Source organism: Prionailurus viverrinus, chromosome C1, assembly GCF_022837055.1.
Source record: "Prionailurus viverrinus isolate Anna chromosome C1, UM_Priviv_1.0, whole genome shotgun sequence".
NCBI classification, from domain to species: domain Eukaryota; kingdom Metazoa; phylum Chordata; class Mammalia; order Carnivora; family Felidae; genus Prionailurus; species Prionailurus viverrinus.
The window spans coordinates 116,108,786-116,135,866 of NC_062568.1; the positions used below are offsets into that span (position 1 = coordinate 116,108,786).

Genomic DNA, 27,081 nt, shown 5'->3' on the forward strand with positions numbered 1-27,081 from the left:
ATATGACATTCCTGCATATGCCCTCCAGATTGTTCGTCCTCAAAGTTTAGCCTGGTCTCTCTGTCTAAAGCATATTCAGGTTTGCAAAGATCAGAGACGCCGAAAGTTACCCGCCACCCCGCCTCATGCGTCCCAGCGGAGTCAGTAAACACGGAGATTGCTTCCCGCACCTCAAGGGGGAGGGAATGTAAGGGAACGTCGGCACCATCTTGGTTGTGGTTAAACGCAGCGCACTAGTTGGCGTCATTCAGACCTCATGCGCAAGCGTATTAGGAATACGCTCCCCCCCTCGCTTCCCGTGCACGCGCTTAGAGCCCGCAACTCTCGCGAGAGAAGCGAGATTTATTCCTACGTACCGGGCCGTGCTGCTTATGGCGGCGCTGGAGAGGGGGCGCTGAGCTGTTGGGGTGAGTACGACCTCAGGGTCCAACTGGGGGTAGTAAGAAGCCAGGCTAGGTGCGGATGAGAAGACCAAGACTAACAGGAGAGACTTCTGAGTCAAGGTGGGCACTCCTAGAGCTCTGGGCAGGGAAGGTTTCACCCTGAGTCTCTACCCCGGCTTTTCCACCTGGCCCCCGTTTAACTGTCTAAGCCTCACGTCAGGCCGCAGAGCTGAAAAGAAGAGTCGAGGTCAGGCAGCCGCGCGTGGTGGTGGTGGTGGTGACTAAAGTGGGGGGAGGGAGCGAAAATGGAGGCTCCGACCGCAGCCAAGATGGAGGCAGGGGTGCGGGGCTCGGGCGCGGAGGCTGCTGGGAATTGTAGTCTGGCCACTTCCTCCTCTGCGGCTTGGCGGGGGAAACGGGAACTACAAGTCCCGGCGGGCGGGGCGAGGGGGGGTGGTGGCACGGTCCTTTGTGTGAGGCTGGAAGAGCCGGAGGCAGAGGGCCTTGCTTTGACTCCGGACCCCATAGTTTACTGGCAGTCACCTGCTTGGGGATCTGACTACGAGTACCAGAGCGCAGTGCGGTAGTGGCGCCTCCTTTGTGTATGGACTGAGACCCCGCTCCGTCTAAATGCTTAGAGACACCCCTTTCCCCAGCCACGTCTGACACAGTAGCGTAGCCGAAGTGTCATCTTTACTTCCACTCACCTAGAGCTGTCTGTCTTGATTCTGAACACCCAACATTCCCTTCTTCGCTTACCCCTCGGCTTCTTGAGAAAGGGAACCAGCCCCTAATCGTGGGCACGTGGCTCTCATTCCTTCATCCTGGGGTTAGGGCGTACTCTATTAGAGCTCTGTGGAATCGTCCTTAGCACCATCTCTGCCGCTTATGGTGCCAGAGCCTGGCCCCTGTTGAGCAGCGAACGACTTGGCTTCGTCATTCTCTGTAGAGTGAGTTTTTTTAGAGCCCTGGCAGGAGACCCTTGAAGATTTTAACCATCGATCGATATTTTATCAGTAGGAAATTTGGGGCGCCTGGCTGGTTGAGTCGGTAGAGCTTGCAAACTCTTGGTCTCAGTGTCGTTTTTAAAGCCCACCTTGGGTGTAGAGATTACTTAAAAATCTTTAAAAAAAAAAGAAAAAAACACTATGACAATTTTAGTGCCTTGGTTCTTTTGGTTTCAGGTTTTCCTTTAGAAACACCCAGATGGCTCCTCTCTTGCTTGACTCAAAAGTGAGGCAGGGAACACTCCCTAAAACAGCCTTCAATCTGCAAACACAAAAATCTGAACACTGTTGTAGGAGGTAGTTGTTTTGCACCTAAAGTGAGTGAAAGAATGGTCCTCTAAAGAGTTTAGAGACAGGGTTAGAGGGCGAGGGAGGACGTCCAAAGACACTGTAGTAAAATTTCCTTTGAGAGACATAGTTTTTTATCAGGATGATATCAACTGCCAGCTCTTGACCAGAGCTACTGGCCTAAAAAATGCAGGTACCAAATTGTAGCTCATAAGTTATTCAATATCAAAATGCTGAGTAATTTTCATTTTGAGTTTCTAGAAGGTAGGCATTTTCAATACTACATGGAGGGGCAATATAATACCTTGGTGCTTTTGGGGTATTAATGAAAAATAGGTGTTCTTGGTGTGGGTTAAGAAGAGGGTTTATAGGGGCACCTGGGTGGCGCAGTCGGTTAAGCGTCCGACTTCAGCCAGGTCACGATCTCGCGGTCCGTGAGTTCGAGCCCCGCGTCAGGCTCTGGGCTGATGGCTCGGAGCCTGGAGCCTGTTTCCGGTTCTGTGTCTCCCTCTCTCTCTGCCCCTCCCCCGTTCATGCTTTGTCTCTCTCTGTCTCAAAAATAAATAAAACGTTGAAAAAAAAATTTAAAAAAAAAAAAAAGAAGAGGGTTTATATGCCTGAATGGTTGTGTGTATGTATGTGGATATATATATATATATATATATATGAGTCATAAAATCTGGGTAAATATTCAGCCTTGTTTCTTTTTGTTTCCTTTTAGCCTTAGGCTTGAAATAAAAGAGATGGTAGTGGTTTGAGTGATTTTGCAGCTGCTCTGGATGTTTACCATTGGGATGAGTATTTATAGCAGCTGAGTTGAAAAGTAAAGTATTTGAGGCGCAGAAGATAGGTTTTCTTTTTTTGTAAATAAGTTCTGACTTAACAAGTATGACCTTTAGAGTGTGGTTGAAAATTCTGGTAAATTCCTGCAAATCAAAAAATGAGAGCGTGAAAGCTGACATACAGTCCTGCTTTATTCCACTCCTGTTTTCCCCTCCATCCATCTAAAGACACACTGTGCAGAGCCATCCAACTTGTAAAAAATATTTTTTCTGGGGTGCATGAGTGGCTCAGTTAAGCGTCTGACTTCAGCTCAGGTCATGATCTCAAGGTTCGTGGGTTCGGGCCTGCCTTGGGCTCTGTGCTGACAGCTCAGAGCCTGCAGCCTACTTGGAATTCTGTGTCTCCCTCTCTTTCTTCCCCTCCCCCACTCGTGCTCTCTCATGGTCTCAAAAATAAATTATAAATGTTAATAAAATTTTTTTTAAATATTTTTTCTTTTAAGTTGTCGAAAAATATACATAACATAAAGTTTATAATTTTAACCCCCCCCCCTTTTTTTTTTTAAAGTGTATGGTTCAGAGATAATAACTTCATTCACATTGTTTTGAGGACCATACTTTTGGCAAGGTAGCTGAAACATGGAAATGCTGTTTGGACAGATTTTTAAGGAGCTGAACTGTAGGACTGTATTATAAAATAAAAATCTTGATTTTGTTAAATAAACACAAAGAACTCTGCCTTAACTTTTGTCTTTTCAAAAAATGAAAGGGAAACTAATTTGAGATCTTTGACTCAGACTCTTATGGAGAGCTGTAAAACCTGGAGGATTTTTCATAATAGAGAATTACAGCGACAAAAATTACAACTTTTTTAAGACTTCATAGCTAGAATATCTACAGGGGTGAAAATGCTTTGGTAGGAGTGACTTGTTTTCTTGAATTCCATCATTTCTTGATGTTAAATTGTTTTTACCAAGTCAGGATTTTAAAAATTCCTTTGTCTTGATACTGGAATGTTTCCACTTCTATGTAGGAGTACCTAGTTAAAAACAATACAAAACTTTTTTTTCAGTTCGTACTGCCAAGTCTGAGGAATTATAAAATGTATTTTTCATTAAGGTTATTAAACTGGGGTATGATGTTCTAGGCAGTATTCTGTTCAGAAGTACTGAATGGGCATTTTATTTTTGAAGCGTTTTTATATTTAATATGTCCTTTAATGCTGAGGTTTAACTGTGTAGTTGAAAATAAATTGATTAGCAGTTTCTTCACGGTTAACATGTTGGCTATCCATTGGTTTGTAGCCCTAGCCAATAAATAACCAGTTAGTTATTTACACTTTTGCTTCTCAAAATGCAGTACGTACAAGCTCTTGCTATGGTCAGGTTTGCTAGATACTGCCTCCTTTTATCTGTGAAAGCCTTTGCCAAAGAGCCTTTTGTTTTCTATGTATTGGGCATGCCAGTACCTTTTTCCCTCATGAGTCTGTACCTGCTGTGATCAATTTGGTAGTCATGTATGGCACTTAAACTGTGCACAATTCTGAATTGAAATGTGCTATAATTGTAAAATAAACATCAGATTTCAAAGAAAACTTTTTAGATTGACTACATAGGGAAAATAACATGTCAGATATATTTGGTTAAATAGACCTAATAAAAATTAGGTTCACCCTTTTCTCTCAATTTTAACATGATTACCAGAAAATTTTAAATTACATGCATGGTTTTGCACTATATTTCGCATGAACAGTGCTGGTCGACACTATTTTCTGGTTTTGTGTTTGGAGCATTTAGCTCCTTCCTACACTGGCATTTGTCCTATTTCAGAGTGCTAGTGTATTATAAAAGCGGTTAAGTGATAGATGGAGATAAAACTTTAAATGTCTTAGCAGCTATTCAGGTAACTAACAACCCAGCGTAATTGTTCTTACTGAACATATACAAAAAGATAGTTGCAGTAATTTGATTTTCTCTAATTTCTGCCTGATATGATGGCTTAAATTGGTTAATTATCTAAACTTTATCATTTTCCTTAGATTCTAAAGCAAAGGTGAATTATAATGTTAACCACTTCAGTTATACAGGTAATAGCAAAATATGACACACTTAAATTTGTCTTGAGTTAAAGCATCTAGAAATATGAACTAGTGCTGCCTAATTGGATCGTTGCTCTTCTCAAAAAAAAAAAAGTATTTTCTGGGCACCTGGGTGACTCAGCCGGTTAAGTGTCCAACTCTTGATTTTGGCTCAAGTTATGATCTCTCAGGATTTGTGAGTTTGAGCCCCGCGTCGTCGGGCTCTATGCTGACAGCGCTGAGCCTGCTTGGGATATTCATTCATTCATTCCCTCTCTCTCTCTCTCTCTCTCTCTCTCTCTCTCTCTCTCTCTCTCTCTCTCTCTGCCATGTCCCTCTCTTACGAGCACTCACACGCGCTCTCTAACATTTTTTTTTTTAAAAATAAAAAAAAAAACTACTTTCTGAACAAAGTGGGTTAGGTGGGAAGACTTACAGCCTAGCCTGTCATTAACATTGTCTCCAGGTGAGTGTTGTACAGACTTTGAGAATAACTTGTCAAAATGACAAACTGGGTTATGTGATATATTTTAGATGGATTGTTGGCCACGTAAGTGTAGTGGTTCAACATTTATTATTTAGTGCCTGCTGTTTGCTTGTCTTCTACTAGGCCTTTTGAGATAAAACAGCAAACAGGTGATGATAATTTTAAGACCATTGAGCTAGGAATACCTATTTGGATTATCAGTTCAGTTAAAAGAATTAGCTTTTAACTTCTGACTGAAGCTGTGTGACATAATAGTTGATAATTAACTAGTGGTGATACTGTTTCCATACAAAACAAAGGAAAAGGGAATTGATTACTTAGCAATGAGGGAGGCTCTGAGATCAACATTTAAACTGTTCCTTAGTATTTTGGTTGGTACTTCTTTCATGTGACTTAAGTATCTAGCTTTTGGGGGCTAGAGGGAATGCACTGCATTCTTAGGGTTAAGGCAGAAGAGTTGTCAGTACCGCCCATGAATGTTAATAATCTTGGCATGAGTGCGTAGCCAATTTTATTAAAATGCCCAATGGGTACTTTTTAAGTATTTCATTAAGTGTTAATTTGACTGAAAAGTGTTTTGTTAACCATAGAAGTCTCATAGCTGTGAAGATACTAATGAAGTAAAATTCAGCCACTTTCAGTTATTTTTGATAGCTGGTGCATTTGTTTGAGCTTTAATAGATCCTAATAGGCTTCATTAGTGCCCCAACACTAACTCTGCAATGCTCCAGATTTTAGATTCTGGAAGTCTCATTTCTGTGTTACTGACAATCTGGACAGTTCTTAACATAATACAACACCCTAGAACTGGGTTAATCCAAATTTTTCAAGATAAGTTGTTTCAGAAAAAGACAAATATCATATGATTTCACTCGTGAAATTTAAGAAAACAGATGAACATAGGAGAAGGGAAAAAAAGGAAGCAAATCCTAAGAGACTTAATGATAGAGAACAAACAGGGTTGATGGAGAGAAGGTGGGCGGGGAATGGGTATTAAGGAGGGCACTTGTGTTGAGCAATAGGTGTTATATGTAAGTGATGAATTACTAAATTCTCCTGAAACCCAATATTACAGTATATGTTAACCAACTAGAATTTAAATAAAAATTACCAAAAAAAAAATTCTCACCTCTTTTATCAGATAGCACTTTTGGGGTCTTTGGGTTTATAAATAGAAGTTGGTAGAACTGCTGCACTTGAATTGTGGTGTCCTTTTCCTATTACGGACTAACGCCTTTTTTGCTGTGGTAGTTTCTGCTGTGCTTAAGTTTGGCAGTGCTGGATTAGGTGCTGAAGGGGGCTGTGATACAGAAATAAACTTGTGGGGCACCTGGGTGGACTTTTGATTTCAGCTCAGGTCATTATTTCATGGTTTGTGGGTTTGAGCCTCGAGTTGGGATTCTCTCTCTCCCTTTCTCTGTGACCCCACTGTCCCCCCCCCCCCCACTCATGTACACTCTCAAACTTAAAAAAAAAAAAAAGAAAGAAAGAAACTTGTTTCATAATTGGAGGAACAAGACACATAGCATGAAGTAAGCAAAGTGCAGAAATGACTTGGTACCAAAAAGGATGATATGATGTATGCAGTGGGAGTTACTGCCTCACATAGTGGGAATTAAGGTATTAAGTCTGTACTGGAAATGGTACAGAGGAAGCTGTTTTGTCACTTTGAAGATGGTAATATTATCTCTTTGTGGGAAGACCCACATGCACAAAGAAGCCTAGAATTCAGGAATCTTCCAAGGGTTATGTTTAAGAATTAGGCAGGAAAATGCACCTATCTAGGAGACCTGGAGAGCAATTGAAGGTAAAAGGTGGAAAGGTAGAATAGAGAACACCTTAAAATGGTAGTTCTTAAATCCTGCCACGAGTCAGAATCATACGGAGAGAGGAGAGATAAAATATACCAATTCCTGGGATGTAACCCTCATGAAATTGAATTAGAATCTCAAGGTAGGATCCAGGCTTTGATTTTTTTTGATTTTTTTTTATTTATTTTTTTTTTTTTTTAGGTTGCCCAGGTGGTTGGGTTGGATGTGTAGCCAGGATTAAGAATTTCCCATCTAAAGTGCTAAAAAAATCATTGAAGATTTAGGACAATGAGATGAGGTGAAATTGGAGTTTTAGATCAGTCTGGCAGTATTGTGTGACAGAAAATGGAAAGAGTTGACACCGGAAATTAGCAGATGTGTTAGATACTTATACTAAAATATGTGTCATTTAGGTATCTTGAAGGAAATATTGATAAGACTTGTGACACTGGATGTGGAGGTAGAGAAGGAGGAATCAAAGATCATAACGGAAGTAGCCTCACTTTAGGCCAATTAAATTACTTTTTTTTTTAATGTTTAATTTTGAGAGATAGAGCAGGGGAGGGGCAGAGACATAGAGGGAGAGAGAGAGGGAGGGAGGGAGGGAGGGAGAATCTTAAGCAGGCTCCTCATTTTCAGCACAGAGCCCAGTGTGTGGCTCAAACTCATGAACCGTGAGATCATGACCTGAGCCAAAATCAAGAGTTGGATTCTTAGCCAGCTGAGCCACCCAGGCACACCATAGGCCAATTAAATTACTCTTTGAGTGAGGACTGGGCTTAGGTATTTTTTAAAGCTTCCCAAGTGATTTGAGAACCATTGGCCTAAGAAATATCTAGTCTGGGAAATAAAATGATCCAAATAAAAAGAACAGTATATAACAGCATTTGATATTTGAGGTAATAATACAAAATCAGGGAACGTAAGGTATAGCCACAAAAAACAAAAAACAAGCCACAGATCAGCTCTTGATGAGTTTTCATTTTGTGTATGAGAAACCAGAATTTAGAGAGATGAAATGATTTGTTCAAGCATTTTACTAGTAAGTGTCAGTGGATGGACTGGGGCTCTCCTGGTCTAAGCTATTTCACAAGCTCTGACCTCTCACCTTATAGACATTCTTATTTCTGAGGTTTCTAAAATACACTATTCATCTCTCAGCATATCTAAAACCAAATCTACCTTTTTTTTTCTCCCTGTGTGAATCGTTTTGCTAACAGCACCAGTTAATATTTCGGTCAGTACAGAAGAAACGCTTTTATGGCTAATATAAAGCATGATTCTGTGGTTTTACCTATAAATATATTTCGCTTTCCATCTCTTCTCATCTTAATTGTTTCTTTTTTATAGATATTTTTTCTCTATTTCTGGCAACAGCTCAGAAATAGAGATTTCTCAGAAAATGAGATTTCTATTACCTTCACTAACTTATCTCCCATAGGATTTCAAGACTTAATATCCTTTCATCAAGAACTGAGGCTCTCTATTTCCTGTTATATCAAGTTGAAATACTTCATAATCTGACTCCACTACACCTGTCACACCACGTATCCCATTTCACTTTAAGCCACCCCTCTGTTCTGGCCCGACTAGACTGTTGATTTCTCTGAAACAACAAGCTGCACTTGTTGGCCATAGTCATTCATGTAATAATAAACCTCCCTTGATGTCAGGCATCAAAAATCATATACATGGTCCCTGCTTTCAAGGAACTTATGATTCAGTGGCATACCCTGGCTTGGCATACCCCGACATGCCTAGAATGCTTGACTGTTTTATTTTTCTTAAAATTTGCCTATGTCTCTAAATTTAAGCCTGTCTCTTATTAAACTCCTCTGTGCTCACCATGTTGTTTCAATGCACTTACAATGGTGAAGAAACAACAAGTAGTAGCTCTAGTATACTGTATGTCATAGTACTCCGATATTGGTTGGGCAAATTAATTTTTGGCATTTGGCCCTATATTCTAGTTTTTCTCCGTGTATAACTTATCTTCTCTGCAAGAGTGTAAGTTATCTGATGGCAGGAACTTCTTTATTTTCCATAATACCTACCATAGTACTAGATGCTTATAAAACACTTGTATTAAATTGAATATTATGCTTTATAACTTAGAACTTAAGGTGTGGAAGTGTCAATTAAGGACTGAAATTCCTGTTTTGAGTGTATGACACCAAAGGAGGTATCCATTAGCACTTGAGAGATTGCTCAAATAACATCAAATGAGTGTGCTTTCAAGTTTCTTGCATTCCTTGTTTAGCCAATGAATGATTCTAACTTTATGAAATGAGCTTGTCACCTCTACCCACCCTCTGTCTTGGTTCTTTTATGTAAGTTATACTTAATGTCTTCATTTTTTATCTCTAGTATGAAGTGTAACAGAACAGATTTTACCACCTGAAACTGCTGCTTCAAGTTCAGATCAGGCAAGGAACAAACCTCGAAACAACCAACAAGACCAAAGAAGAGTACACTTAAGTTGAAGACACAACACTTGATCTGAAACAAGAAGTTTGTGCCTACTCAACAGCTTTGAAAGAGCACTTCCCAACGCTGCTAGTAGTCTTTGTTTTCTTCAGTGCTGTACTGTGAGATTGCCCGGTGCAGCAGCAGTTGTATTCTTTATTAGCTTGATAGATCATTTTCTCTCGCTCTTTTTTTTAATACTAGCAACTTTCATCCTTTGAAACGTGTGCTGAAAAAGAAGAATCAGCAAATACTACTGAAAGTGCAATATTTGATTATCACTGCGAGGTAGGTTTGTAGTTTCCTTTTGGCAAAGGATCTGTTTGTAATTTCAGAAATCCTGATTGTTTTGGCCAAATATAAAATCTTATTAATGTCTTCTTTTCTAAAGCTATTCTGAAAACAATTTATATTCTCAGCCATTTAGTCTGAAAATGTCAACACTAGATTATTTAATTTATTATCTCTTACTGAACAAGGACAATATTGATGGCCAAACTATGGGATTTTTCAAACAAGATTACATTTGTTAATACATGTGGATCTCTCTTAATGTATCGGTCTCTTAGAAAGGAAAACTCCCATTGCACTGTTTAAAAGTTAGAATTTCAGTTGCAGTCTGTTCAGCGATCTCTGTAAAGGTAAAGAAAGCCTAGAGAGAAGGGACATTTGAAGGCGAATAGTGCTTTAAGAGGGAGAAGAGTCTTCGTAGAGGCAACAGAATGAGCAGATTCAGGGAGATCTGAAAGCATATAGTATATAATGAGTGGTCTATTATGAACAAAGTGGGAGATACAGTTTTGTGGGTAGAGAGAGTAACTAGAAAGGAAAACTTGCTGGAGGAAGGTTCTGAAGGTCCCAATGTATTTGACTTCGTTCTATAGAAAAGTCATCAGATGTTTATATTTGTAAGCAAGGGCTTAATGGGTTTTTTAATTTCAAAACTGAGATAGCTTTATTGCTTCAGGTTTTAAAATTATATTTTCAGAAGTGTATCTTTGAAAACAAGTAGAACAACTTTTTAAGAGATAGACTGAGGGTGGGAAAACCTGTTAAGAGCAATGGATAGGATATAAGGAAGGTAAAAGCTAGGGTATAGGCAGAGAAAGAGACAGTAGGTGTTTTTAGTGGTAGAAGTGATAGGACTTGATAACCAACTGAATGTGAAAATGAGCCTGGAGGGAATTGACCTAGTCTACCCAGTTATAGAAGCTCGAAACCTTTTTGTTCATAGGACTGGGGAACTTTACATGGGGACTTGTTGAAAGCAAAATATATTGTGGAACTCTAGTGCATTCATTAGATAGTAATCTGAAGTTGAGGAAATATGCTAGCATGGAATATTAAACAGTGGTTATTTGGGGAGGGAGGATTATAAAAGGCAATTGTCCTTTTTAGTCAGCTTTCTAAACTGTGTAGAAATAGAAGCTTGGAAATCAGAAAGGAGTCCTCGCTTTATAAGTAATAAATGAAGAAGTACCAAAGAAGAGAATGTTCAAAGAAATAAAGGTAGCCAGGAAGGAACACCGAGGAAGATCATTTTAAGGAGAATTTGGTTGATAACGCTTTTTTAAAATGCTGCAGTTTCAAATAGAATGAGGAATGAGAATATTAGGTCATTCCTAGGTTGTCATCTTACAAAAGCTTCCTCACCATTTCAAGAAGCACTTGGGCCTTTAATCTGTAATTTATTTAAAAGTTGATGAGCCTGTTGTGGTAATGATCATACTGTGGACCAAAATTATTCCTTAACTGTGAAAATTACCAATCATACCAATTTATTTAAATTATCTGTGTTCTGTAAACAGACACTCAGTTACTCAGTTTTAAAGTTATTGTACCATTTGCTTCTTCTGTTTGTTTCTTCTTAATCTCCTCATTTGATTTTTAAAAAATAATTTTAGATTGTTATCAGTTGTGCTGGATTAGATAAGGTAATGCAAATTGAAACTGTACCATTTTCTTTAGTCTTCAGAAGAGTAAAAGACTAGGCACCCCAACATGAACTTTTTTTTTTTTTTTTTTTTTTAGTGTTTATTTTGAAAGACAAAGAGTACACTCATGAAAAAGAGGGGCAGACAGAATCCCAAGCAGGTTCCACGCTCAGCAGGGAGCCGGATGTGGGGCTCAGTCTCACGACCAAGGGATCTGAGCCAGAATCAAGAGTCTGTCGCTTAACTGACTGAGCCTTCCAGGCACCCCTCCAATTCTTCTTTTGTAAAGGGGTGGGTTAACGTTAATGACTTTCCAATTTTAAAAATAAATATGTAGGGAAGTTGGGAATTTTTATCTGTTGGATTCTCTATATGAACACAGCCTAGAACAGTATTGATGTAGGTACTAAAATTCTTTCATGTATAAGGCAGCGGTTAAGAATGTGGGCCATGGGGGTGCCTGGGTAGCTCGGTTGAGCGTCCAACTCTTGATCTCAGGGTCTTGAATTCAGGTCCCTCTTTGGGCTCAATGCTGGGCATGGAGCCTACTTAAAAGATAAAAAGAATGTGGGCCATGGAGGGGTCCTGGCCAGTTCAGTCAGTAAAGCGTGCAGCTCTTAGCCTCAGGTTGGTGAGTTCAAGCCCTATATTGGGCATGGAGCCTATTTTAAAAAATAATAATAATACGGGGCCATAGTATCAGTACTGTATTCTGTCCCCATTTACCATTTTAAGACACCTTCCAAGTGTTCTCTTGAGAAATCCGTGAGCATTAGATTAGACTTCTCTGGTCTTTTTTAAAATACATTTGAAATCATATTGTATAGATAATCTCTCTTATTTGTCATTTCATATTATAGCGTAAGCATATTTGTCCATCCTTTCTAAAGACTGCATGGCATTTATACAAATTGTTGTGACTTGACCCAATGTTAGACTAGATTGTTTCCAGACGTTTGTTATTAAAACATATCAGTGAACACATTGGTGCATAAAGTGTCATTCACACATTTCAGATTGCAGGTTTCCTGCATTGGAATTATTAAGGAAAACAACTCCACATTTTGATTCATGTTGCTGCATTTCAGAAAGGTTGCACCAGTTTACCAACATAAAAGTATTTGAGCATATTGTTCTTAGCCTACTTTCTCACTATTTTTAAATCTTTAATCTTTGGTCATTTGATAAATGAATAACTTGCTTTATCAAAATTTTGATGGTCAAAACTGAAGTTTTTCTTGTATTTTATGTTTAATGAGTGGTCTTTAAGACTAATTTATTTGTCTAAATGCTTGCAGTATTTGACAAATGAGTGCCTAATATGTGCCAACAACTGTTTGTCTAGACTGTAGGAATTTAACTTTGAACAAAAAGTCCTTGCCCTCATGGAGTTTATAATCTAGTACAGTAAGCCTCCCCTTATCAACAAAGGGATATGTTTCAAGACTCCCAGTGGATGTGTGGAACCTCAGTACTGAACCCTGTATAAACTGGTTTTTTTCTATTCCTACATATCTGTGATGAAATTTAATTTGTAAATTAGGTGCAATAAGATATTAATAGTAATTAACCCAATTATATCAGTATACTATAGTTAGTTATGTTGAATGTATTTCTCAGAACATCTTATTGTACTGTACTTGCCCTTGTTGTAGTGATGTGAGATGATAAAATGCCTACATGATGAGCTGAAGTGATGAATGACATTTGCATGTGGTATAGTGTGAGGCTGCTATTGACCTTCTGACAATATGTCAGGAGGAGTATCACATGCTTCCAGACTGTGGTTGGGGGGTAGGGAGGTAGGTAACAAATTGCAGAAAGCAAAATGTGGAAAAGGGGTGACTTATTATAGTTTAATTCCACTGATTTGCTTACATTTCCTTAATAATAACGCTGATACCTTTGTGTTTGCATTTGTTTTCCTTAGGTTTGGGTATAGAAGGTTGTCCTTTTTGTATGTAATCATTGACTCTTTGCAGTTTTTTCTGTTTTCAAATCTAGAAAGTCTTCCAAAAATTTTATTAATAAGCAAATTTGTATTTAATATCTGTTAGGGTATTTAACTAGGTCCATCTTGATTATATTTTTGTATGCTGTAAGGTGAACAACTAAATTGTTCCCCCGCCCCCATTTAAAAAAGCCAAATTGGGGCGCCTGGGTGGCGCAGTCGGTTAAGCGTCCGACTTCAGCCAGGTCACGATCTCGCGGTCCGGGAGTTCGAGCCCCGCGTCAGGCTCTGGGCTGATGGCTCAGAGCCTGGAACCTGTTTCCGATTCTGTGTCTCCCTCTCTCTCTGCCCCTCCCCCGTTCATGCTCTGTCTCTCTCTGTCCCAAAAATAAATAAATGTTGAAAAAAAAAAAATTTTAAAAAAGCCAAATAACATTTACACTCTGGTCCTTTCCTTCCATTCCCCCTCCCCCCTCCCCCCTTTTTTTTGATGTGTCTTTATCTTAATTTTTTACAAAGAAGCATCTGTTGTTGAGCTATCTGTTTTTTCCATTGGACTTAACACTTTTATGTAATTGGCGTTTGTGTGTGTGTGTGTGTAACGAACTTTCTTTTTGTTTAATGGCACTTCTTTAAAGTTTTAGTGGTGCTGGTTAAGAAAATCTTACAGTGCCATAGAAATGTAGTTTAGCCTGAATTGTAAAGAATTCTTTGAAGAGAAGGGTGTTAACATATTGCTTTATCTAAAGTTGCTCCAGTGCCATGTTTTTCCTAAAAGAAAGATGAGGCCCCCCAAATGGATAAAGGATAGAGAAAGAAACTTCAGTCAGGAAAGATGGGAGGAGAAAGGAAAGACCATTTTTCAATTCTGCTTTGATACTCATTTTGAGGTGAGATGAGACTAAAGAGCAATACAGTCTAAGTTCCAGAACCTTTGTTGGGGAATAATAATCTTAGAGGGAAAGGATAGCTCTGATTCCTTGTACTTCTGTTTCATTTTCCCTTACAAAACCAAGTCTGACCTTGTACCTGCAGGAATATGTGATAGGACTGGAGACTTGAGAATGTGGTTTTTGGGACTTCATGGCCTGTGTGTTACAAATCACAGTATTGTGTTCTTACCTGTATGGTAATAACTCTAGTCCAAATAGCACAGCTTGAAAGTCATGATCCAAGACATGTCTTGGATCTAGAATATGGTCTTCAAATTAGTTTGATCATATTGTTAAAGCATGTATAGTCAGTGTGTATATGTGTAGATACTTCTAAATCGTGTAATTATACTAGACACATCACATTTGTGTTATAAAACATAGTCCTACAAATAAGGAAGATAAAGATGGAAAAGGTGCCTGGTTGGCTCAGTCAGAAGAGCTGGCAACTCTTGATCTCGGGGTTGTGAGTTTGAGCCCCGTGTTGGGTGTAGAGATTACTTAAATGAATAAAAACTTCAAAAGAAGAAAAAACATCTAACTTACATTTTGGGATGTCTGGCTGGCTCAGTCGATAGAGCATGTGACTCTTATTAATCTTAGGATCGTGAGTTAAAGCCCCACATTGGGCATGGAGCCTACTTAAAAACAAAAGATGAAATAAACAATACCATAAAAATAGTTTACCTATTAACAGTACAGAAACTTCCCCCTCACTAAAAATGTTATGTCTAAATGCTTAGTATATAAGTGTTTTAAAAATGTATACCATCATGAATTAGTATCAGAGGGACAGTATATGTGCAGTGTGTTTTATTGCTACTAGTATAAGTCTGTATCATAGTCTTGATATTAACGTTTGGCAGACTTATCAGATCTTAAATTAGATGATCATTTTACGTCATGTAGAGGTTAAAGAACTAATACTAGGATTAGAAGTGTCAGGGCCCATTTTCTTTGCTGGTGCTTGCCTTATATTAACATTTTTTTTCTATCTAAGAGTCTTCTGTAGCAATCTTTTTCAACCGTTTGTCTTTTTGTAAAAAAAAAAATTTTTAACGTTTACTTTTGAGACAGAAACAGAGCATGAACGGGGGAGGGTCAGAGAGAGAGGGAAACACAGAATCCGAAGCAGGCTCCAGGCTCTGAGCCGTCAGCACAGAGCCCGACGCAGGGCTTGAACTCATGGACAGTGAGATCATGACCTGAGCCGAAGTCAGACGCTCAACTGACTGAGCCACCCAGGTGCCCCCTGTTTGTCTTTTTGTGAGGGCTGTTTAAACTAGATAGCTACATTTGTCCACTTAATTGGGCAAATATAAATTGTAATATACTGAAAGTAAATGAATGAGGGCTTCACTGTCAGCCTGTTGTGGAGTTTTTCACCCTCCCTCAGAACACCTATGTATGCGCAGTATGATATTATCTAACATACCACTCAGTCCTTTCCTGAAAATATATGATATTTATAATAAAGCTAAGTTTATCTATGGGCAAGATAAATAATATAGTTGTAATATTTTCTTCCACATCCTATTGGATTATTGTTGTGCATACTCTGAAGAGTCAAATAACTGAAAATACTGGATTCTGTGTGAAGTTGTGAGACGTTGAGAAGAAGTTGGGCTGAATTGTGTCATTGTAGCAACCACCAGTGACTCATTATGGCATTTAAAAAATTGTAAATGTTGTGGATTAGGGATTGTGAAAGGGCTTTAAAAGATACATTTCAGCTTGACCTCTTAATGTTAACACTATAATTTCTTTTGTCAATAGAAACCTGATTCAATGAATTCTGTTTTGCTGAAGTAACCTAATGGTAAATCTGTAAAGGTATAGAAGTTGACTGTCAAGTGTGTGTTAAATTGTTATTGATCATAGTTATAAACATTGTGCTATGTTACCACAGCTGTTTGAGATGGAGAACGTTTTTACTGTATCATCAGATCCTCATCCCCCTCCTGCAGCCCCTCCTTCACTTTCTTTACCTTTATCTTCATCTTCTACCTCATCTGGGACTAAAAAACAAAAGAGGACCCCCACGTATCAGAGATCTGTAAGTCAGGGAAACAGTCATCCCAGCTCATTTTGCTTTGTGTTAAGAGCATGACTTAGGAGGGCCACTCACTTTGGTTGAAGTAACCTGCAAACTCACTTTCTAACTTCTCTAGGCATTTCCTTCACCCTGAATCATGAAAGATAAGTAGTTTAGGCCTTGCTACTCATAGTGTGTCCAAGAATCTAAAGCATTGGTACCACCTTGGGAGCTTGTTAGAAGTGAAGAATCTCAAACTTTAACTCCTGCCTCCACTGCAATCAGTATTTTGTATTTTAGCCCTAGTTCAGAACCCAGATTGTAGCGGTAGGCCTTCTTGGTTTAAATCCTCTACCATTTAACTTTGGCAAGTCATTTAACCTTTCTGTGTCTGTTACCTCATTAGTAAAATGAGGATAATATTACTTTCTCTTGGGCTTTGTAAAAAATTCAATGAGTTCATGCATGTCAAACAGAAGAATGTCTAGTATGAAAGAACTAGAACTTAATTACCTACAGAATTAATGGCTTTGATTTGCATGGTTTGGCCATCCCATGTACTGTTTAACTACTCATACTTGGGTTTATTGTTCTACAGTCTTAGTCTTTTTATTTTCCTAAAGAAAAATATTTTTATTAATAGTGCCCAATATCACATTTAAATGAAAATGCTGCTTAATAAGTCAAATTTTCAATGGAAGAGTCTAAAACTAGTAAAGATGTGGATATGTTGCTGTCATAGTAAATCAGTTATAGACCTAATCTCTCCTAGGGATTTTTCCTCTTTTATCCATCACTTACATTAATAATTTGTTTTTATGGTTTTACTCAAATAAGGCAAAATGAAATCTCCAATGTGATAGACTGTATTTGATGATCTAACATGTTCCATTGCATTATATTTAAATAGCTCTTTTCACTAAAGAATGTTTTCCTTTGTTTTACCTGATCGTAGAAGCAAATGACAGTATTTAGAGATTTCATCAGCATCTGAAACGGGTGAAAAGATTTCTTTAAATATACTGTGAAATGATTAAAACATTTTTAGATTTGAAGAGTTTTTGTTGTCATGGACTTATGTCTTAGAAAAATCCTGTTTTCTAAGGGTTATCTTTCACTGAAGAGTCTGCATTACTCTAATATTTTGTAGTTTGAAATAAGTATTGCATACAAAGTTTGTTTTGTTTTCATCTCTACTAATTTAAGTAATTGCCTTTGGATGCATGGCTTACCAAATAGTGTTGATTTCTATTTAAGTTTCAAAGTAGGTGTTAGCAAATTTCTTAAAGTGTTTTGGTAGTCTGGGTTGCCATCCCTTGAATATCAGTTACCTTTGTTCTGAAATTATTGTTTTAGTAGTAATTTGAAGTTAACATAAAGGCAGCTTATACTTAACATAGTTGCTTTACCTTAACACTAAACTCCAGAAATCCTATTTGTCTGGTAAGTGAAAATTCTACCATAAATTGGGGCAGTTCCTTAAAATAAATGGAATTATTTCTTCTGAAATATTTTATTAGCTAAACTAACATTTCAATAGTAAAATCCCATAAACTTTGCTTTACCGATTTTATCTTTATTTTGTTTGCTTGTTTATATTAAAAATTTAGTGATTTGTTAATCATAAAATGCTTTAATGTACAGATCTGAATATATTAAGTTATTTTTCTTCTTAAAACAGATGAGCTTTGATCCAAACCTTCTCCATAACAATGGACACAATGGGTACCCCAATGGTACTTCAGCAGCACTGCGTGAAACTGGGGTTATTGAAAAACTGCTAACCTCTTATGGATTTATTCAGTGTTCAGAACGTCAAGCTAGACTTTTCTTCCACTGTTCACAGTATAATGGCAACCTGCAGGACTTAAAAGTAGGAGGTAATCTGTCATTGACTATTCTTTTTAAAAAACTAATCACAGATTTCTCTTGCATATCATCTTGCTCGTGACAGTGTTCTACTTTTGGCCTTTTAATTGTCCCAGTTACTGAAATGTAGCTCTGTAAACTAACAGAATCCTGGTTTCTCTTGTGGTGTTATCTTTTTGAGGGATAAAGGACTAATTGACTTAAAGATATCTTTGAATATTTTTTAAATAGATACTTGGAAGATCTAATTGTTCTCCCCCATAATAATGACTTTAGCTGTATATTAGATTTTAAACCAATGAAAATATTAGACTTTTATAGTGTTAGTTTTGACTATTTTATTAAGTACTAATTTTGGTAGTACCTGAGAAAAATAACTCCTACAGTGTCACCACTTGAACTATTCATCTTGACTGACACCATAGAAATTACTTTCACATGTGAAAATGTATGGCTTACTGGAAGACTGAAGTTACAAGGTGTCAAGGTGTGTGTGTTTAAAGATTTTATTACAATTTTTTTAATGTTTTTATTTATTTTTGAGAGAGAGTGAGGGAGCATGAGCAGAGGAGGGGCAAAGTGGAAGGGGACAGAGGATCCAAAACAGGCTCTGTGCCTACAGCAGAGAGCCTGATGCAGGGCTTGAACTCAGAAACCAGGAGATCATGACCTGAACCGAAGTCAGACACTTAGATTCAACCACCTAGGCACCCCCTCGGTGTGTTTTTTTTTTTTTTTTTTTTTTTAAGTATCTTTGGGAAAAAAGAGCAGTAGTTTACATGCATATTTGGCATACCAAATACTCTAAACCCTGCAAGAACATTATTTTGGTTAATCCTTACTTTGCAGATGAGGAAACTGAGATACAGAGAAGCTTAAGAAAGAAGAAAAGTTGCCAAAGGTCATGATCTTTATATCGCCTCATTTTCAGTATTTGTTAAATGTGAAAACTAAGACGTTTCTATCTTAGAATAAAACAGTGGTTCTGAAGCATTAGTATGTATCAGAATAACCTGGAAGGCTTGTCAAAACAAATTGCTGTACCTGGTGCCTAGAGTTTGTCTTTCAATAGGTCTGAAGTGGGGCGGGGCCCAGGACTTTGCATTTCTGCTAAGCTACCAGGTAATGTGCTGCTGCTGCTGCTGGTCCAGGAACTGTACTTTGAGAAGTCACTGGTCTAAAACATCTCAAATGCTACATTAAGTTTGGCTTGAAAGTGAAGTACCATTTTGCTAAAATTAGTCCAACACATACAATACTTATACTTTATTTTAGATGATGTTGAATTCGAAGTATCATCTGACCGGCGGACTGGGAAACCCATTGCTGTTAAACTGGTGAAGATAAAACCAGAAATCCTCCCTGAAGAACGAATGAATGGACAAGTTAGTGGCTTTGATGCTTTGTGTTTTCTTAGGGCCCTGCATTTGCATATCTTTCACATTAGAAAAGGAAGATTCTCCCCATCTCCTCAGTTTGCACGCAAGAGAGCTATAGTATATAAAGATTACTATCTTAAAATTCTAACAGAAGCACTGGCATTTCTTGACCTGAAATAAAATATGGTCAAGACTCAATTTGGGTTTTTACATATAACCCTAAGACTACACTTACAGTCAGCTTATGTACTGTAAGTTTGAAACTTGGCAGCATGACATCCTCTTGTGGATCATATTAAAATGCATCCCTATGTATAGTATAGAGGATATTAAAATTCAGTTAATATTGCACAGTGCTGCTCCTGAAATGATTAGCAATGGAAATTTTTTTTTTTTTGACTGGTAGGTTGTGTGCGCTGTTCCTCACAACTTAGAGAGTAAATCTCCAGCTGCCCCGGGTCAGAGTCCAACAGGGAGTGTATGCTACGAACGTAATGGGGTAAACTTGTGTATTTTTCTTAAACCTTTGCCTGATCCACCATGTGATCTATAAGCGTACTTTAAAATTCAAAATAGAAAACGTAAGCTGCAGTTGATAAATTCAGTTTTAAATTTGGTTTCTAAGAGACTTCGAGTGCAGCATAATCAAAAACTTTAAAACGAAAAAAATCCTTAGGACTTCCAAGTGTCTTAGCTTGCCCAAGTGTGACCTTAGTTAGAACATTAAGGTAAAATGTTCCTTTTACTCGAATTTTTGGGGGTTGTGGGAGGGGATCTTTTTTCTGGTTCTTTTTAAGCACTAACTCCATCTTTTTTGTTTGGAATGCCTTACATAAAAATTGTTTTTTTGAAATGTAACTACAGTCTCTGGGCAAATGCTTCCACGTGTGTAAGCTTTTTGAAGTTGGATTGCTGCTCAGCTGTGGACTCGCAGAAGTCATCAGCATCATGGAGGGGAAGTGTGTGTTTATATGAATAAAACAATGTACTTGTCATAAAGCATTGTTAAGACATTTGGTTTAAAATGCCAGTTTAAGAGGTATTTAACAAAGTAAATCACAGTATACAGAGAATATGCATCCTGCCAGTATAGTAATAACAACTTATTAATTCACAGGAAGTGTTTTATCTGACTTACACCCCTGAAGATGTCGAAGGGAACGTTCAGCTGGAAACCGGAGATAAAATAAACTTTGTAATTGATAACAATAAACAGTAAGTTCTTTTTTTCCACTTAAGTTGGGAGTTTTTGTTTTGTTTCTTTTGTTTGTGTGTCCTCCTCCTCCCCCCAAGGAGAAGAAAATTGAAGTACATTGAAAACCTAACCTGTAGATTTGGATAATTTTAATGATAATTTTCATGATCTTTTTTTTTTAATGTTTATTTTTGAGAGAGAGAGAGAGAAAACACAAGCAGGGGAGGGGCAGAGAGAGGGAGACACAGAATCTGAAGCAGGCTCCAGGCTCTGAGCTATCAGCACAGAGCCTGATGGGGGGGGCCCGAACCCACAAACCGTGAGATCATGACCCGAGCCAAAGTCAGACGCTCAACCGACTGAGCCACCCAGGTTCCCCTTCATGGTCTTTTAAACTTTTCATCAGCTAAGCATTTGAGGGTCTGTGCTATGATGGGCACTGTGCAGCTGTCAAAAATAGGAATATAATTAAAGTTATGGTCCGAGCTTTCAAGGAGCTGTTCTAGAAGTCCGTGAAAGTTTCGCAGTGCTAAAGAGAAGTTTTGAGGGAAATGGTGTAAAGTCACCAGGGAGATGAGGGGGGGGAAATAGCATTCTGAGTAGAAGTGTAATTTTGAGGAAATGGCCAAAAGTTTTGAGTTTGATTGAATTGATTGGATCATAGGAAGATGAAGTTTGAGCTTTATCCCATAGTCCTAGGACTCTGGAGGGATTTTAAATTGGGCGGGGGTGGGGGGGGTTGGCGGCAGGGTAGGAGCAGAGATGGAGGTATGATTGGTTTAGATCATTGAAGTGGTGGAGATGGTAGACTTTTGAAGGGTAGGTATACGCTAGACTAGAAGCAGTGACTTGAGAGTTAATATGCGAGATGAGTGTCTACTATATGCATAGGCCAAGGATGGTTAGGTGGAGAAGTTAAGCCATTGATTAGATAGAGGTGTATATTGGAATTAAGGAAAGGAGAGTTCCAAATGCCACTTTTCTGGCTACTGGACAGGTGATGTCATTAACCAGAAGATACAGCAGAAAGTACTAAATGTGGGAGAAGAATTATACTTATTTTGGCATTTTTTTAAATAAATGTTTATTCGTTTTTGAGAGAGCAAGAAGTGAGCAGGGGAGGGGAGGGGCAATGGGGAGGAGTGGACAGAGGATCCGAAGCAGACTGCGCAGAGAGCAACGAGCCTGATGTGGGGCTCAAACTCATGAATCGTGAGTTCATGACCTGAGCTGAAGTTGGGCCCTCAACCAACTGAGCCAAACCAGGCTCCCCTTGTTTTGGCATTTTATGTAGGTGAAGATCATAAATATGTAGTTGCATGTAGAAGTCTGAAACAAGCTTAATGGATGGGATATACAGCCGTTGAATTCATCAGTATGAGCAGTTAAGGAAAATGTAGTTAAGAAAGCTTAAGGATAAGGGGCACCTGGGTGGCTCCATCAGTTAAGCGTCTGACTCTTGATTTTGGCTTAGGTCATAATCTCATGGTTGTGGGTTCGAGCCCCACATCAGGCTCTGCACTGACAACGCCAGAGCCTGCTTGAGGTTCTTTCTCCCTTTCTCTGCCCCTCCCTCCCTTCCTCTTTCTCTCTCTCTCTCTTCTCTCTCTCTCTCTCTCTCTCTCTCTCTCTCCTTCCCCCCCCTCTGAAAAATAGGCTTTAAAAAAGAAAGCCTAGAGAAAATTACTTTTGTACAAGCACAGAAGGAAGTTAAAAGTAGGAAGTTAGAAAAAATGCTAGGAATGCACTTTACAATAGTGTAGAGAAAGCAAAGTCCCAAGAGCGTGTGCAGAATTATTAGCCCTGAATCTTACCTCTTGTCAGACTAAAAGGAATCAGATTGAGTTGGTGGGTATGTTAATAGTTTCAGTCTAAAGCCCTCCATTTGATCTTAGATAGGAATCTAGGGGATAATTTATTAAGTTCCTGTATGCCAAGCACTTGTACTAAATGTATATAATTGTTACTTCTGAGAACAGCTTCACCTGATCAGTGTCTTCATCTGTAACACAGAGTATGTTCTCATAAAGTAACTTGCCTAAAGTCATACAGCCTGTAAATAGCAGGTCTTTGAACCCCGGTCTGGCTCTAAAGTCTTTCACTGTAGTAAGTTGCAAAGACAAATAGTATATTTTCCACTGTCTTCATTAGTCTGTTAAATTTTTGAAAGAAAAACCCCAATTGGGTGACAGTTTGTCTGTGAAGAATTTACTTAGTCTTTACCTTTTGTTAAAACAACTACACCAATAGCCTGCACCATCTTTAAAATGAAATCAGATTTACATTTTCCTGCTAAAAGATGAGGACAGGATAACAACATGTAGGGTCTAATGGGTTTCAATGAAGGTGAATGTCTTGTTTGTTTGTTTTTGCTTTTAAAGCATAGGAAATTTCTCTTTTAATCACATTTATTCAACCTTCTTTTATGGCTGTTTAATCAGAAATCATTGATGGGATAGCTAGTAAATTCAGCACTCGTTGCAAACAGGGACCATTCCGTATCCATCTCTATCTCCCCAGTACCTTTAGTTTGTGGCACAAGATACTCAAATGTTTACCCAATAAATGACCTTCCTAAGACTTTAGATTACCCTATTTGGTTGCATTCAGTTTATGACTTTCTCTTGTTGTAATAGAAAAGCATAGGGTATCTGTGATACTCTTTTAAGATTCTAAGAGAAAAATGATATATATGTGTGTGCCCAATTTAGAAGGCTAGAGAATTTGAGCAAAAAATCCTTTGCATATGAAGCCATGTGAAAAGGATCATGTGTCAAAAACTTTATATTTGCTCTTTGTGTTGACATAAAATTGAGCTCTCAGAAAACTAATTGTTTCTCTAGATTCCTCATATCTAACCAAGCCAATGCATTTTTTTTTTTTTTTACCCCTTTTTGATCCCCCCACCCCCACCCAATTATTCCTTTCTAGTACTGGTGCTGTAAGTGCTCGTAACATTATGCTGTTGAAAAAGAAGCAAGCCCGCTGTCAGGGAGTAGTTTGTGCCATGAAGGTAAGTATCATCAAATGTGAAAAATTTGAGGTTTTTGTTCTTTGACTACTTTCAGTCCATACTTCAAACCCAAGCCTTTGGTTCTTTTTTTTCTTTCTCTTCCTTTTATCAACGTTTATTTATTTTTGGGACAGAGAGAGACAGAGCATGAACGGGGGAGGGTCAGAGAGAGAGGGAGACACAGAATCGGAAACAGGCTCCAGGCTCTGAGCCATCAGCCCAGAGCCTGATGCGGGGCTCGAACCCACGGACCGTGAGATCGTGACCTGGCTGAAGTCGGACACTTAACCGACTGCGCCACCCAGGCGCCCCTTTGTCTTCCTTTTAAAAATATCTCACTGGTAATGTCAAAAGTAATCTTTTAAAATTTCTTGGTTACTAATTCATATTTTCTTTACAATGGGCCATGTAATTGATACTGTTAATATTAGACCTAGCCAAATATATTGTTTCCAGGGCAGTATAATTTTACAACAAGGCTTATTGACTGTAAATTGTAATCATAAATATGTACACTGAATAGTACCTAATGTTCCTATTATTTTTTTTGGGTTTTGCTTGTTTGTCTTTAGGAGGCGTTTGGCTTTATTGAAAGAGGTGATATCGTAAAAGAGATATTCTTTCACTATAGTGAATTTAAGGGTGACTTAGAAACCTTACAGCCTGGAGATGACGTGGAATTCACAATCAAGGACAGAAATGTAAGATAGTTGACTAACTTGATCTTCGGCCTTCTTTTAAGGTCAGTAGTGAATTACATTTTTAGGAAACACTTAAAATTATATGATCTCCTCCTCCCTTCTGATTTAGGGTAAAGAAGTTGCAACAGATGTCAGACTATTGCCTCAAGGAACAGTCATTTTTGAAGATATCAGCATTGAACATTTTGAAGGAACTGTAACCAAAGTAATCCCAAAAGTACCCAGTAAAAACCAGGTAAATAGTCTTTTTTCAGAAGAGTTTTCTATTGTCTCATCAGTAGAACAGTTTGATATACAGAAATTTTATTCAATTAATATAATTTTATGGTGGTGGAACAATTAAATATTTCTCTTTTTATTTTTTATTTTTTAACATTTATTTATTCTTGAGAGAGAAAGAGCATGAGCGGGGGGAAGGGGGGGGCAGAGTGAGAGAAGGACGCAGAATCCAAAGCAGGCTCCAGGCTCTGAGATGTCAGCACAGAGCCCGACACAGGGCTCGAACCCATGAGCTGTGAGATCATGACCTGAGCTGAAGTCACACACTTAACCGACTGAGCCACCCAGGCACCCCAAATATTTCTTGATATATATAATTAAGCTAAACGAGGGACCAGTGGTTGATATGTCCATGAATAGGTTTTGTTTTGTTTTGTACTGAGTGATCAGGAGAAAGGGACAAAAGAAATGCTGGTTAAATTGGGAAAAACCATTTTAGGTATGCATTTATTGGGGTTCTCTCCCACCTCCTCCCCCTCCTCCTCTACCAGTTTGTTTCTTTTATGTGGGAGGTAAGGTGAGGAGAGGAGACTGCTGGCGTCATTGCTAAAGAAATGTGAAACCTAAAAGACAAATTCTTTTCCTTAAATAAAATATCTCTGTCAGAGTGCAGGATCTTAACTGCAGTGTTGTGATTTTATCATGTGACCACAGAACACAAAGTTTGCAAATTGGGCTTATGTTGTCAACATTTTTTTTCTCTGTAGGGAACTGTTTATTATAAATAACATGGGTTTGCTGTGTGTTCTTCTTGTTTGACTTAGAACTAGGAAGGATGAGAAATCTCCAGCTAAAATAGTTTTTCCTTCTCATCAGAATGACCCATTGCCAGGACGCATCAAAGTTGATTTTGTGATTCCTAAAGAGCTTCCCTTTGGAGACAAAGATACAAAATCCAAGGTGACCCTGCTGGAAGGCGACCATGTTAGGTTTAATATTTCAACAGACCGACGTGACAAATTAGAACGAGCAACCAACATAGAAGTTCTATCAAATACGTTTCAGTTCACTAATGAAGCCAGAGAGATGGTAAGTGTTGGATATTATTAGATATTTGTATTCAGTATGGGGGCCTAATATTATATTCAATTTGTAATGCTATACTGAAAAGCATTTAAGTTAATGATGACATGGGGCAGCTTCCTTGTGAAGTGACTAAGAACACAGATATTTCAGTCAGTCTGGGTTTGGTAACTGACTCTGCCAGTTGTCTTGAAACAGATGTGAAAAAGTTTCAGAATGGAAATGTGTACAGGAGGAATTCTAAGATCTTTTGAGAGTCCGTTACTTTGTGGACCTTAAATATGAAGACTGAGAAAATTCAAGTCTATCGTTGTAGAAAACAGATCTTCCCAAACTGTTCCATGTTTAGTAAACACTCGATAAGGTTAAGTAGGTTTTGGATTTTTGGCTTTTACAGCAGGAATTTGCAAACTCTTTTCAGTGGGTATATGTCCAGGAGTGACCTGCACCAGAAATGTTTCCCAAACATGTTTTATAAGCTCTGTTTTCATAAATTAACTGCCTCAGATGTAATTTATAGTTCTGTTGGGATCGTAACATGAGTGGTATATCTCCGTGCGGTCAATGGAACTGGGTACGTTCAATGAAAATTTAAGTTTCTTGGGACTTAGAACCTTTATCTTTGGAGAACTGATCTTGTTTGATACTTGCAGTGTGCTTTTAACTTTATAAATTTTGAGAACCAAATGAATGGTGTGTGTGTGTGTGTGTGTGTGTGTGTGTGTGTGTGTGTGTGTGTGTTTTAAACAAAAAGCTTCTCAGGTAGGGTCTATTTTGCTTGACAGTATAGACTACATTGTCGAGTAGCTTGGCTGCCATCAAGATTTAGCCAAAGATTAAATGTCAGGATATTATTTATGCTATATTCAAAACTGGTTATAGAATAGTCGTCAGTAATAATACAAATAAATATGCAACATGTAAGTCATTGGTAGGTTGATAATAATTGTTTCCGTAAACTTCTGAGTACCTGCCATGTGCCAGCTAACTCTGGATGTAATTGCCCTTACAAAGCTGATAATTTAGTAAGGGGGAAAAATGAGGAAAGGATTTCGTATATTTTGTTTATTCTTCAGACCTTAATCTTAAGCCTTTCCTGCACCTAAACTCACATAAAAATTTTTGAGATTGAGACTAAAAAAAAAAGTTCCCTTTAGTTGACTATAGAAGTATTTGAAGTATTTGTGTAGATTTTTAAAATTTCTAGATGTTGTCATAAAGCTTGGGCCTTAGGATCCATAGATTTAGAATCTTTGTTTTCTACCACTTATTAGCTGTGTGCTTTGAACAAACTGCTTAACTTCAGCCTCGATTTCCTCATCTTGCAATACAGGGTAATAATACCAAGTTCACAAATTTGAGAATGAAAAGGAGTATATTGTGTGCACGTGTTAACACTCAAATGTGATAGTTTTTTCTATGCATGCTGACCGGGGGGGTAGCATCTCAGACAGTGGCTTAGAAGTTAA

At 38.2% G+C, this 27,081-nt stretch overlaps 1 protein-coding gene across 6 annotated transcripts in view; it reads left to right on the top strand.

Moving 5' to 3' along the window:
* Positions 1-266: 266 nt before the first annotated feature.
* The window catches only part of CSDE1 (cold shock domain containing E1), a 39,170-nt gene continuing 12,355 nt past the window's right edge, over positions 267-27,081 (top strand). Inside the window, exons 1-10 of one of the 6 annotated variants that reach the window (XM_047869207.1) lie at positions 267-407; positions 9,203-9,589; positions 17,835-18,033; positions 19,298-19,407; positions 19,808-19,900; positions 20,519-20,616; positions 23,528-23,609; positions 24,182-24,310; positions 24,420-24,545; positions 25,406-25,618. In XM_047869207.1, coding sequence (XP_047725163.1) covers positions 17,835-18,033; positions 19,298-19,407; positions 19,808-19,900; positions 20,519-20,616; positions 23,528-23,609; positions 24,182-24,310; positions 24,420-24,545; positions 25,406-25,618 — 1,050 coding nt within the window. In that variant the 5' untranslated portion in view covers positions 267-407; positions 9,203-9,589. Of the gene's footprint in view, positions 504-9,202; positions 9,590-11,507; positions 11,527-15,397; positions 16,175-17,834; positions 18,034-19,297; positions 19,408-19,807; positions 19,901-20,518; positions 20,617-23,527; positions 23,610-24,181; positions 24,311-24,419; positions 24,546-25,405; positions 25,619-27,081 lie in introns of those variants that run through there. The other 5 variants (XM_047869208.1, XM_047869210.1, XM_047869209.1 and 2 more) reach the window with 5 other exon arrangements.